Here is a 14170-nt window from a genome sequence, read left to right on the forward strand (position 1 = left end):
GTACTGAATGGAAACAAATGAGGAAAAAGAATTAAAAAAAATTTCTAGTAAAATAATGCTTGGGAGAATATTAAACGGTCTTAGTCAAGGCCCACAATATCATACAGGGGATATACGGCTTTACCAACCTAACAAAGATTACAAGAATTTTATAAGATATAATAAAATGAGGATGATGAAACCTACTCTATTGGATTACTTAACTATATACCAACTACAATACAAAAGGGTCTAAATAATAATAAGTCAAAGAGAAATAGTTAAACAACGTGACATCTTGGGCAAACACATGTAAAAGACCAAGAAGTGGGTACACAAGGAAGCTATAATAGGTTGAGCAACTTTTATTCTTTGTGGTTTTATTTGACTCGTTCATAAGTAAAAAAATCAAATTTTTTATTCCTCAAGTTTATACTTTAATGACATATTAAATTTATAGGACGTTTGTTTTTTAATCTTTTGCGGAAAGCAATTTGCTTTCAAATTTTATATTGTTTATTTATTTTATTTTTTTATGACTTATAAGTTTTTTACTGAATAGAAAAAATCAAATATTTTGATTTTTTTAAATAGAAAAAGTAATATATTAATTTTTTAAATAATCTAATACTTAACATTATTAATTACTATTTAATTTTAAATTCTATTTACAATTAAGTAAAACAAACAAATACGATCTTAGTGTTTTAAAATATAGTAGAAAATTAGAATGGGGCAACGCGACTGCAAAACCTATCATTTTGTCATTATAATGGTAGAAAATTTACTTTAAACCAAATAAAATTTTGGTCTAATCCATTATTATAGGCACAATTTTTATAAAATTATAGCTAGAAAGATATATACATAAATAATATGAAAGATGGGCAAATGCCATGTACCCATTATTAACGACATATACATAAATAATAAAATTTTCTTGAAATTTTGAAATACACGTATTATTAAAGAATCTACCTCACTTGCACAAGTTTTTGGTGTGTTAATTTTAGATATGTATATTAAATTAATTTTTACCTTTTGTATCTCTACCAATACCTCCAACAAATTTATCAATTTTGGGGGGTTTTAGAATGTGAAATTTTCTTACCAAGAATGCAATAAAATCCCAAATGGGTTTTTGGGTTTTTTTTTTTTACTTATTTTTTATTTTATATTTATACCCATTATTTCAAAATGAATTAAGATATTTAATTGTTTATGATTCTTTAGAGAACCTTCTAGATGCTAAGAATATTGGATAAAAGTCTCTAGTATGGGTCTCATACTTCTTAACATAATTTTATCTATGTTGAAAAAAAACCAAAAAAAAAAAAAGTGCTTATTTACATTTGGATTATTTAATTAAAAAGATTATTGAAAGCTCAAATATTGAAATTTAACCCTTCATCCTATTTTGGTCTTATTTGGACAAAAATACCCTCATTATTTTCATGTAAAAATAATCATCTCTTTTAAACACTACGTGTAAATACTTAAAATGATATAAAGTATTTATGTCAAAAAATGAGTTATTTTTCAAGTAACAACACGAGAAGAGTTAAATTCACAAATTAAGGGATTATTTCATCTCTTTTAACCAATTAATTTTTAAAATTTTATTTGATTAAACTTTTATAAATATCAAATTTATTTTTATTCTTAATGACATCATATTTTTAAAACCAATGGGAAGGCAAAAATAACCAATTATCCTTTTATTTTTTTCACTAAAAATAGATGTAAAAACTATCTAAACAACATAATATTAAACCCAAAAAGAGAGAAATAAAATTCAATTATTTTGGCTTATATTTGTTGTAGCTTTCATGAAATGAAGTAGAACTTTTTCAAAAATTAGAAATGAAGTTATTGGTATGGTGCATCATTGCCAAAGAGTTAAAGCTACAAGACACCTTTGGCCCCCATTGAATAGAGTTGCCACCCAACTCCAAGCCAATTCAAAGTTAGCAGAGAGACTTTATAGCTATAAATGAAGGAAAGTGGTGGGTGTTGTGGTTGAAAATCAATTTTTGGAAGAAAGAAAAAATGCGGTCCCATTGTAGAATTATGAATGAAATGATTTTTATTGAGTCTCCAAAATCAACATAAGGTTCACATGTTTATGCAACCTACTTGTTACGAACGAAACAAAAATTGAAATGTCGCCTTCTTCATACTTTTCTTATTTTAGGGAAAATAAAGAGAAAAAAAAAGTGAAAGAAAATAAAAAATAGATTTAAAGTTAATGTATTATTTTTATATATTATTTTATATTTAAATGTTTTATGCAAAAATTAAATAATTTAAAAATATATAATTTTTTAATGATTTTAATTATGTGTAACTCCTTTTTGTATTTTTTTCGTAATAAAATCAAATATGAAGAAATCATTTTTCTTATTTTTCTTCTCCATTCCCTTGCACTTTATGAAAACCAAATATAGACATAAAGTATTAAGAATATATCTAATTGATTAATTAATAAATAAAAAAAATGGTTGTAGAGGAAGTAAGTAATTGGTTATGTCATTAAAGATTTGTTTTTTTATTTTAGTAATAAAAAGATAAATAGTGTTATGATATTAAGGATGCATTTTTGAGTAATTTTTTTGAGTTAGAAGTACTTCATAAGGTTCAAAAGCACCTTATTATAAGTAGGTATTTGATAAAGTTTTAGAAGTGCTTTATAAGGTTTGGAAGCACTTTGTTATAAGTATGTATTTGATTAAGTTTTAAAAATCATTAGATCACTTTTATTAAGTTTTAAAAATCACTTAAAGTGACTTCTAGATTAGCATTTGGTAGACCCTTCTCTGCTAAATAATTATTTGTTATGATTTAACAATCATTCAATATATATATATATATATATATATATATATATCCATTGATTAATTTTATTATCGAGATGAGAGTCGTCTAAATGAAGCAAATCCATCAGATTAGGTAGTCTTTTGATAAGAAGACTATCATATAGAGCCTCTTTGATGAGAAGGTTATTAGATGTGAGATCTTATCATAATTAAATGGTTATTTGATGGAGACACTTCATTTAATTGAGTCTATAAATAGGTTACTCCCTTCTACTTTGAAAATCACTAGAGTAGAAACAAAAATCTCTTATTTATTTTTAGTGTTGTTTTCTTGTCTCTTTTGCATCTTCCGTGAAACACAAGCATAGACAATTGACTTTATAGCAAAAAAACTAGATGTTGTGGCAAATTCTCTCACCTCTTTACAAGGAGTGGTACTAGATGAACTTGAATAGTTGGTCTAGTGTGTGAGTGTGCTAAAACTATGTAATACTTGGTAATATTAGTCTAGACCTAATTTCAAGAGAGAGTGTGGCATTGCTTGGGAGAATGCTCATGTCTCTTATTCCTTTAGGTTTTCTTCGGTTCGTTGATTTAAACTCGAAAAGTAGAAACATGCATTGAGATACTCCTCCATTGATGTAACGATAACTAATCTATTGTTACCTCATTTCTATTAAAAGATCGACGGTTATTATAATAAGCAACAAAAATATAATTGGGTTGAGTTATGAGTTATCTTTGGATTTATTCGCTTGTGACTTAAACATTAAATAAAAATAATTTTGATTTGGTCAAATATAGTTTAACTTTCCATATTAAGATGGAAGAAAAACATACGACATGGATTTCTCTAATTGTCCATAATGTAGATAATCGTGTTGGAGAACGTGGGAGCACATTTGACCGTCATATTCAAACATCCTTATATCATATTTGATTCATTAAATATAACATGAAATAAAATAAATGATGAATTATATTATCTAACCTCTTCTTTTATATCCTCTCTACGTGGCATATAATATTCTTAAGTTGAAATATAAGAAAAACATATCTTACTCATCATAAATTTATCTTTTTTCATCCATTTTCTTCATTTTTTTTAAAAAAAAATTAATAATCATTTTTCAAAAAAAAAAATGATTAAAAAAAATTAAATTTATTGTTTGAAAAAAAAAAAAATTATGCATAAATGTATCATAAAATAATACTAATATTTGCATTATTTGATATAAAATATATATATATATATATATATATATATATATATATATATATATATATATATATATATATATATATATATATAATATTTTATTTATAAATCTAAAATATCTTAATCATTAATATTATTATAAAGAAACAAAAAATTACTTACAATAAATATTATTTTAAACAAATATCAAGGTGTCTATCATATTGAAAATGATATCTAATGCGTAGCCAACCAAACGTTGCCTTGAAAATTACGGATTTTCAAAGCTTGTTTGGCTGCATAAAGTCCTCCCAATAACGAACACGTGATACCAATATATATGACTGGTTTGAGATCTGAGCTTGGGTCCAAAATCCCGGTCCAAGTTAAAATTAGGGCTTAATCGGTTATACATGCACCTTTGAATGGTCCAATCTTGGCCCAGTGGGTTAACTTCATTGGGCCGAACGAGTAATCAGTGCTCTGGGCTGGAACCAAATAAAATAGTTGGACTTTTGAATGGCATTCTAAGTTTGGGCTTCCTTCCAATTCATCGAAGATTGGGTGGGCAATTTCACCTCAAGGAGTTGGTCTAGCTCGCAGCCAGCTCGATATGGGCCCCAAGCTGGCCCACCTAAATTGATCCATGAACCTTTGGAAAAATGTATGGCATTTGTTAGTATGTTATAAGCTTAATTTCAACTAGCAACACCGGGTAATCAACTATAATCCTTACAACTATGTTTGATTGGCTGATGATAGTATGACATACTATCATTCATTACTTCCATTTCTACTTCCTCTAGTGTTAAAAGTATAAATTATAACACTAAAACTATGTTTGGTTTTCAAGAAAAAGATAATGATTCGTTGGAATCATGCTTGAATTAATTTATTTTATATAGTAAAACTTTGTTTGGTTTTTGGAAATTTTGATGGAAAATGTAAAGGAAGGAAAATAGAGAGAAAAAGTAGAAGAAAAGGAAAAGTAAAAAGAAAAAGATTTATGTTCAATAAATTATATTTATACAATATTTCAAACTTATTTCACTTATTTGAACTTTTTAATATACAGATTAAATAATTTAAAAATTCTATCTTCATTTTTCTCCGCAACTAATCTTGTCATTTAGGATCAACATCTTATGGAGCTTTTTTGGGGTCAATGTTTTTCTATGGAATGATTTGTAGGCAATTTTATAATTGTTAATTAATTTTAATTATATTTGATTTATTTTTTATATTTGTCATAGTATAACAAAATATGAGAAAACTATTTTCCTTAAGTCATGTTTAATAACTGTTTTCGAAAATAATTTTTTTTTAAAAAATGGTTTTTAAAAATTGATCTTTATGTTTTATAAAACAAATAGTTGATTGAGAACCTAAAATGTTTATAACCCGTTTTTTTTATAAATATATTTTAAAAATAACTTTTATATGTAGTGCTTTATTTTTAATCGTTCTCCATATTAGTATAATTATTTTTTAAAAACAAAAAGAAAACAACTAAAAAATATTTTTTCTAAAAATGTTATGTTTTTTGCTTTTAAAAACTAAAAACCGTTTTTGAAAATGGTTACGTAACAAGTTCTTAACATTATTTTTTTCTTTCCTAATTATTTTTTCAAAACCAAACATAACATATTAGCATGATTAAAACCCTAATTCGAGGTGTCACCATTGTTGAGTTCCTTCGAAAACAATTTCAAGCCCTAACAAAACCACTTGAATAAGCACACAATGTCCAAAGACTTGGAATATCTTAAATCTCAAGATGTGGGTGACCGGTTAGAATTCAGTTAAGAAGGCTATTCAAGTTGGTGATTTAGTTGAGCCATTCCATAAAATATGAAAGTACATACATAACTTTTAGAACCTAATCTCACATCCCTAAAGGAGAAAGAGATTCCTGGAGTAGCTTGAAAGAAACTCATTCCAAATCCGTTGTCTCAAAGTGCCTTGGCCCTTTCCCCACATTCCAATTCTCTTTTTGCATGAAAAAGCCAAAGTGTGTGTGTGATGTGTAATGCTTCATAAGAAAGCATATGTGGATGGAGTTTGAACGGGAATGGGTGGGTGGAATGTTGGAATCATCGATCCTCATTTATTTAGTCATCATGTAAGCAACAATTGTGAAGGAATGTTGGGGCACCAGCCATGCATTTAGACTAGGCCCCAATCATGACTTTTAAAAAATTGCATGTATTTATAGGTGTAGCTCTAGAGCCCCGTTCATTGATAATTTAATATGATATTAAAACTTTATAGTTGTTGAGACATCGGGAGTACTTCAAATCCCATCTATTTATTTTTTATCATCATTATTTATTTCAATAATTTTAGGATCATTGCTTAATTATTTGACACCGTTTTGTATTGATAGCGATGTCAAACTATATGACATAAGACTTACATTCAATGGAAGATAAAATGATTGTCATTATTTTTTTAATTATAGATCTTATTGCATGGAAAAGAATATGCTCAAATTATCGAGGTTTAATAATGTTATTTTAAATTTGATAATGAGTTACTCAAATGATGATAATCAAATGTTATAAAATGTTTAATTTACCTTGTTGGATATCAGTTGTTTTTTAAACGATATAATCAAAATTTGATCCAAAATCTAGTATCAAAATCGATATAACCATTGGTTAAACTTTCGAATTAGGAGAGGAACTGTTGAGATGTAACCAGGCCGCTCTTGAACTCGATATAATCAAATATCATGTTCTTAAGATAATCAACGCCATATATGCCATCCAAACAAGTCATGTAACATGCGAATAGGATGTTGTAAAACGATCTAAACTACAAACCCTTAGGTTAAGGTTATCTCGTTAATTTTAAGAGTACTATTATTGAGTTATTCTATTGGTATAATAGGATAGAATTAATCCGAAGACTAGTACTATGGACAAGGAATATCATGTGCTCGGCCGAAGAGGTCGCATTCGAAGCATGCCTTGTCATCGTAGGATCAACATCAAGTGGTTTTGGAGAGTAATGGAGGATAGCTGCATTTGCATGAAATGCATGGTGTATTCACGTGTCCTACCCTCTGTATTTTTAAGGTAATACCCCATGCACTGGCCCTCTAGGGAAGCCACTGTCCCAGCCATTTAGGGCATCTTATGTGAGAAGAGGTAGTGGTAGGTTTTTATTTTTATTTATTTATTTATTTATAATTTTTTTTTATAATAGTTGCTTGCCTGTCAGAAGCACCTAGGCCATGTTAAGGAATATTAATGCATTTTTTTAATTATAGTTGGTAGTCTGTCAGAAGAAACTAGGACATGTTAAGGAAAATTAATGCCTTTTCATACCAATATAAGACCATCGGTTGAAGTCTCCCATTTGGGAACCATTTTCATTATTGTATTTTAATTGTTTTTAAAGAAATATTAATTTGAAAATAAAAACCGAAAAACATTCCAATTTTTCAAATAAACTTTTATTTTATCTTCAAAATTAATCTTTAAAACCATTTTCGGAAACATTCCAAACAGACCCTTAATTTAAAAAGGGAAAAATTAATAACAATCTTCTAATTTTCATAGATCTTAGGTCTGTGGCACTGCAAATCATTAGTTACTTTGAAAAATTACACCACCAAATTGGAGAAAATTATCATGAATCCACTGATTATGACTCCAAGAATGGCCGGACCTAACTTGGTCAAGGTACCACTACGGCCGAGCTGTAAAAGGTATCACAAGACAACTGTGCAAGATGGCAAAGGCCAAAGAGAACCCACAAGGAGTACAGAATAGAGAAAGAAGAAAGGAACATCACATGTGGGCATGTGACCACAGTTAGCTGACGAGCAGACATTTCATCAAACATGTAGGCTACACAAAAATAAATCTATATACCAAAAATAAATACATTTTATTTATTTATTTTGGTGGACCATGTACAGAGCCAATGAAGGATAGGGAAGTTGGGTGGTCTCATCACATGGGTTTGTAGGACATTAAAATGGGAAAGAAAATGTTATAGTTTTTGCCTTCTTTGGAATTTTGATATTAAAATTAATGGTCCATGCATATCCAATTTGGTTGCTATATTGATTTTTGTTGCCCCCATTTATTTCTTAATCTTTCCCCTCAATATTATTGGGGTGTGCCCCACTCACATTCTAAATATAGTAATAAATTTAAATTTATAGGAAAAGCGAGTTTTCATGCCGATTAAAATAATATCAAAATAGTAACCTTTTAAAAAGGATAGTATTAGAATGATCAAATATAATAGCTATAGTAATAAAAGATAGCATTCCAATGACAAAAAATAATTCTTTTAATAATAAAAAAAAGGTGTATGAAATGTTGATTATTTTTAAATAACTATTTGAAATTTGTATTTTATAAATTCAAGTTTTTATTTTATGAATTTTTTTTTTCATATGAGTGTATGAAAATATGGTTTTTTTTTCATATGATTTTAAAAATATATTTAATTGAGAGGAAAAAATTTGATTAAAATTTATGTATTTATTTTTAAAAAATCTATTGAAAAAGCTTATACTTGGAAAATAATCTATTATATAAGTTAAAAATATTAATTTTCATAAAAATTCTATTTTTTCACATATTCAATGAAAAAAAAATGTAAATTGCTTCTTTAATTAAAAATAGGATTTTCTTTTTAGAATATGTATTTTTATTTTTGTCCTTTGTCAAAAAGAAAAAAAAAAAAGAAAAAAAGAAAAGAAACAAATCTTATCTTGCATTTCCCGCCACACCTCAGAATCCAAAAACAGGCAAATCACGGAGGGGCCCATATGGTCCATCGGGCCCATTAGGCCCAGGCTCGCACTACTCGCATCGTTCTCACCAAGTCACAACAAAACAACTCAGAACCGAAGCATCCAAAAACACTGAAAAACGCCCCTGTTTTCTTCTCTCCTCCGTGTCACGAGCCGTCGAATCTGCTTTCTCGCAACGCCCAAAACAAAAGCTAAAACAGAAGCACACCGCCCTTATGTCTCCATCACCCTCACCATATCTGTACTCCATCATTCATTTTTCTTTTTTCCTGCTCTCTTCATCTACTTCTTTGATGATTCTTTCCTCTTCTTGACTCGCCCGGTTGACTCCTTGCCGCGTTGCTGGTGGCGGTGGTGGAAGTGATGGCTGGGTTGTTTCGATCCAGGTCGTGCGGACTCGGGAGGGGGGGCGAGTTTCACACGGCGCCGCCGAGTTTGGGGTTTTATGGGAGTGGGGAGGACGAGTTTGACGATGATGATGACGACTTTTTTGCGAGTAATCCGATTTCGACGCCGTTTATCGGAGCCGGATCGAGGGAGAGCGGCTCAGGTAATGGACAGAGTCAGGGCCATCAGTTTCCGATACTGCCGATTCTGCTGGCAGCGCTGAGGAAGTCGCTGGTGACGTGTAGCGTGGAGAGGGAGGATGTGTCGGCGGTGGATATCAGTTGGCCGACGAATGTGCAACATGTGTCGCATGTGACGTTTGATCGGTTCAATGGGTTCCTTGGCTTGCCGGTTGAGCTGGAGCCTGAGGTGCCCAGGAGGGTCCCTAGTGCCAGGTTTGGTTCTTGGATTGTTTGCTGTTGTGGGCGTGTGTGATTTTTGTTTATATTTTTTTTCGGGATTGTGGGGTTTGTTATGGGATTTTGGATCTCTGAATGGGTTGAATTAGAGATTTCTCAGTTGGGTATGTGATATGGTTAATTATCTTCAGAATCAGATGCATTTTCTTTGTGTAATCTTGGAGATGTTGATGGGAAAATTGGAGGAAATTTCTGAGGTTTCAAATTCACAAATTTCATGTCTTTGAGATGCTGCTTAGAAAATTGAGACTCAGGGGAAAAGGGGAGGGAAAATTTTGGAGTTTGAGTACCGTAAATTTGATGTTTTTCCCGTCATTTCCAGTCAAGGGGGGAAAGTACACGGGGAGGTCCCTTCTTTATTGGGTCTTATCTTTTATGGGGGACAATCTGATCTTCATGTTTTTAGGAGAGGATCTCTGTAGTTTGGCCTTTTGGTAAGTGCGTGTTTGTGGGGTTATATCATCATGGAGAATGGGGTTAAAGCTTTAACTTTGAAACTGTTCCTTTATTTGGCACTGTTCCAAATAATTTAACTTAGCTAGTGAATCTCACTGGAAGGTTGAGAAATTTTAGGATTTTCCTAGTCTAACCTCGAGACCCTTCTCCCAATCCGATAGGCTTATTAATGCCCCATTCCTCCTAGGAAGACAGGATTTTACAAGTTTCAGGACTTTCCCTTTCACGGCAGACCCAGGTTGCTTCTTCTCTAGTTTGAACTCTGATTTCCTAATCAGCTACAGTGGAATGCCTGTGAGTGACCAGAGAATTGCAGCCAAGTAGACCGGGCTTGACTAATTCTCATGTGATAGCAGACTGTTGTTGTTGTCGCTCTCTTGTAGTGATGCTTGGCCGGCTGCTTCTACAAGAAGTTAATCAGGCTTGAGCATCTGCTTGTCTTATGGGCCCACGATAGATGTATGTGACTTGGGCTTTTATCAATCAATTAGTGAAATAAATTTGATAAAAAATTATGCTGTTGACTAATAGGATGCTACTGTAGTATGGCACTTGAAAGCAGATTAGATTGAATGTATGGTTCTTTTCACTTAATCATTTGATATGATATGTTATTTTCTTTTTTATGTGAGCAAATCACTCAATGCACTTGATTTTTCATGGTGAATTTTCTGGAAATTATCAGATGGTTCATGGTCACTTTCATCTTTCATTGCACCATTGGAATAAAACTAAGGTGGTGTTTGTTTTTTTGGCTTTTTGTTGAATGCAATTTGTTTTCAGAATTTAGATTGTTTGTTTTTCTACTTTTTCATGACTTATTATAAACTTTTTACTAAATAGAAAAAGCCAAAATATGCAGTTTTTTTCTAAATAGAAAAAATAAAATATTGGTTTTTTTTTACTTTTTAATACTTAATATAAATAAAATACTACAAAAACAAACAATATAATATTTAACACTATTAAGCATTAAGGTTCAATTTAGAATTAAGTAAAAAAAAACACCACCTAATTCTTCTTTCATGATTTCAAATTTTCTTAACATCTGATTTGTCGGTCCTGATACATTATTGTTTCTCCTATTGTTCAGTGCTAGTGTATTTGGAGTTTCTGCCCAGTCAATGCAGTGCTCGTATGATCAAAGAGGCAACAGTGTGCCAACTATTCTTCTTATGTTGCAAAAGCGTTTGTATTCGCAAGGAGGTCTGCAGGTATGCTTTTATTTGTGTGCTAAATTAGTTTCCAAATAATTTAGTTACTGCTTCTTACTTTTACCAAAATTTTTGAGTTTCTGTTTCATTCTTGTCTTGGTCAAAGGCAGAAGGAATATTTCGAATAAATGCTGAGAATGGGCAAGAAGAGTATGTCCGGAATCAGCTAAACAAGGGGCTCTTGCCTCGTGGAATTGATGTTCATTGTTTGGCAGGGTTGATAAAGGTAATACACATAATATGTTAGCTTACCTATCAGAAAAAATGAAAAATTATAAAGATTATGTCTTAGTTGATCCAGTCACTGCTTGCAAGAACACGCTCTGTGATCATATTAATAGCCAAGAAATATAGGAGTGACTGACACCTAACACCTTTCTTCCTTTGGGAAAGTAGAATGGGGGTTTACAGTCAGTAGGGTTGGGGGTTGAGGCTGCTTGTATTGGTGCATTTCCAGTTTCTTTCTTTTATTTTTCTGAATTACCCTTTGTCAAATTTATGTGAACCTCTCCTTATTTAGATTTAAATTGCCATAAACTTCCATCTGTAGTTTTATAATTTGGTCAAGAATTCTCATTTGGAGAAACAACTCATGGCAAAATATTTAACTTTTTTTTTAATGTCTAGAAGCAGAAATTTTTTATGTTTGGGAGATCCATTGAAATCTAAAGATTGGCCTGTCAATTGAAGTTTACAATTTATGATTTTAGGCATGCTGCAAATGCATGTATAACAATCCCAACAACCTCCCTCACATGTGATTTGTTCCAGCTGTGTAAGGAATCTTGTGTTAGAAGCTTTGTTTAGGAATTTTTTAGACAATTAGTAAATCTCTATTTTGCACCTCTTAACTAATTACTGTAATTTCCTCACATTCTGCAGGCATGGCTTAGAGAACTTCCAACAGGGGTGCTTGATTCCCTTACACCAGAACAGGTGATGCACTGCAACACAGAAGATGAGTGCACTCAGCTTGTAAAGTTACTTCCACCAACGGAGGCTGCACTTCTTGACTGGACCATCAATTTGATGACAGATGTAGTGCAGCATGAACATCACAACAAGATGAATGCACGCAACATTGCAATGGTTTTTGCACCTAACATGACTCAGGTTGCTTAACAGATCTTGTTCTGTCATTTTGTTTTAAGGTTCTGCTACATATGGGGTGTCTACAGTTGGTATCCAATGTGCCAGCCTCACTAGCTGACTTTCGAATGCATGAATGAATGACTAAAAATCAAGAAAAGTGATGATGAATTTTGGTAGAATGGAGTGTAGGAGCTTGAGATAATCTATTCCATCCATTTTGCGTAGGTTCCCCATAGGAGGAACATATTGATATTTAGATTTACTTTAGTCAGAAATTGGCATGTGTAGTTAGAATGGCTATTGTGAAATTTTCCTTCTTTCAAGACAATTTGGCTACAGTGTAAGTAAATGATTGTTTATTTTGTTTGATACAGATGGCCGATCCTTTGACTGCCTTGATTCATGCGGTGCAAGTTATGAACTTCCTTAAGACACTGATTATCAAGACCCTTCAAGAAAGAGAAGAATCAGCTGCCAAGTCTAGGTTGCTCTCTTCATGCACAGATTCTCCCAGCAGCAAGGATGACCCTCATTCATCAAACTCAAACAGGGGTATATCCTGTGAACAAACTCAGGATGGTTGTGCCCCTGAAGAACATACCATTAGTGATTTCTTGAAGCCCGATGCTTTAGATAGACTGGAATCTGACATTGAGGAGAAATTTTGGAGTTCACAGCAGAAGAGTGAAGCAGAGGAGGAATACCAGTCCATTTCAGGTTCCAGCTCACCTGTTGTAGGTGAAGCGGGCACTTTGAAAAATAGATGTACAGGTGAATATGAGAATGGGGAAGTTGAGGGGATATTGGATAGGCTAAGTTTGAGAAAAGGAGTGAGGAAACTATGCAGGCACCCAATATTTCATTTGAGTAAGCCAGTTAAGAAGACTGTGGAGCCCCTGGGATTGTAAATACTAATGAAAATGATGGATAAACTTGGAATGATATAGATTCAGATTAGGTTCAGGCGTGTACCATTATTTGGTTGTTGAGGTCATTAATGCCTGGCGTAAACCATGTAATAGTGTAGAAGACAGCGTTGTTTGGTTGATTCTCTTATGAGAAAACACTTGGAAGTTTGTAAGATGTTTGAAGGGACTAACTAAAGCTTCATCTAGATGATGTTAATTTCTGAGGCGCAAGCCGCTCCCTGCCTGTTTGTTACATTTAACTTTTTACCAGTCGTCTTAATAATAATGTTGGGGTTTTTACATGGATTATAGTACCCTTCAAGGATTGATGTGAACATGCAGGCTTGAATGCATGGATGTTGATTTACTTTTGAGGACCCTAGTGGATATAGAAAACTTCACATGTTAAAAAGAAAAAAATGTTTCTTCTCAAAAACCCTGAACGTGGTTTGTTGTTTTCTATTTGTTTAGATCATTTCCCAGCTTTGCTTATTGAGAATTCAGAACGCCAAATATCGTCTTCCTTTTCACTGTGCTTGCAGGTGCCAATGAGATGAAAGTTTCTGCAGTGAAGGTGGGGGTACAATGTCTTTTCTGGGGACATGCGGGTGCTGACATCAAAGATGCTGGAGAAGGGTTAGTTTTCACAATGGTGAGGATGGCTATGCTGGTGACTGAAACTGCAGATGGTGGTGGATAGTAGCGGTTCTTATAGTTTTAGAGGTGGTGGGGATGCTGGAAATTGTCGGAGCTCACTCTTCAACATCTTCTTGTCTTGCCATTCCTGAAGGCCAATCTCAACCAAGCAAGTCTTCAGGAGGGGCTGCAAAGCCCTGTTGAGTGATGGGCTGACGCTAATATTTTGGCAAACCTGATGACAGTAGGAAGATTCTCAGCTTTGGGAGATGCCCATTTGCCAGGTCA

General features: G+C 32.3%; 1 protein-coding gene across 2 annotated transcripts; it reads left to right on the forward strand.

The window, feature by feature from the left end:
* Positions 1-8872: 8872 nt before the first annotated feature.
* Positions 8873-13552, forward strand: LOC117932344 (rho GTPase-activating protein 5). 2 transcript variants are annotated; one of them, XM_034853563.1, is made up of 6 exons: positions 8873-9552; positions 10718-10768; positions 11126-11246; positions 11353-11472; positions 12129-12359; positions 12713-13552. In XM_034853563.1, exons 1-6 carry the CDS (start codon positions 9134-9136, stop codon positions 13244-13246), a joined length of 1476 nt encoding a protein of 491 aa, XP_034709454.1. In that variant the 5' UTR covers positions 8873-9133; the 3' UTR covers positions 13247-13552. The 2 variants fall into 2 exon arrangements, with proteins under 2 accessions (XP_034709454.1, XP_034709455.1); XM_034853564.1 differs by lacking the exon at positions 10718-10768.
* Positions 13553-14170: the final 618 nt, after the last annotated feature.

Source organism: Vitis riparia, chromosome 15, assembly GCF_004353265.1.
Source record: "Vitis riparia cultivar Riparia Gloire de Montpellier isolate 1030 chromosome 15, EGFV_Vit.rip_1.0, whole genome shotgun sequence".
Taxonomy (NCBI): Eukaryota; Viridiplantae; Streptophyta; class Magnoliopsida; order Vitales; family Vitaceae; genus Vitis; species Vitis riparia.

Coding starts and splice junctions, on each gene's coding strand:
- LOC117932344 (XM_034853563.1), top strand. CDS start 9,134: ATGGCTGGGTTGTTTCGATCCAGGTCGTGCGGACTCGGGAGGGGGGGC. Junction 11,473..12,128: donor GTTTGGCAGGGTTGATAAAG/GTAATACACATA, acceptor CACATTCTGCAG/GCATGGCTTAGAGAACTTCC. Junction 12,360..12,712: donor TTGCACCTAACATGACTCAG/GTTGCTTAACAG, acceptor TGTTTGATACAG/ATGGCCGATCCTTTGACTGC.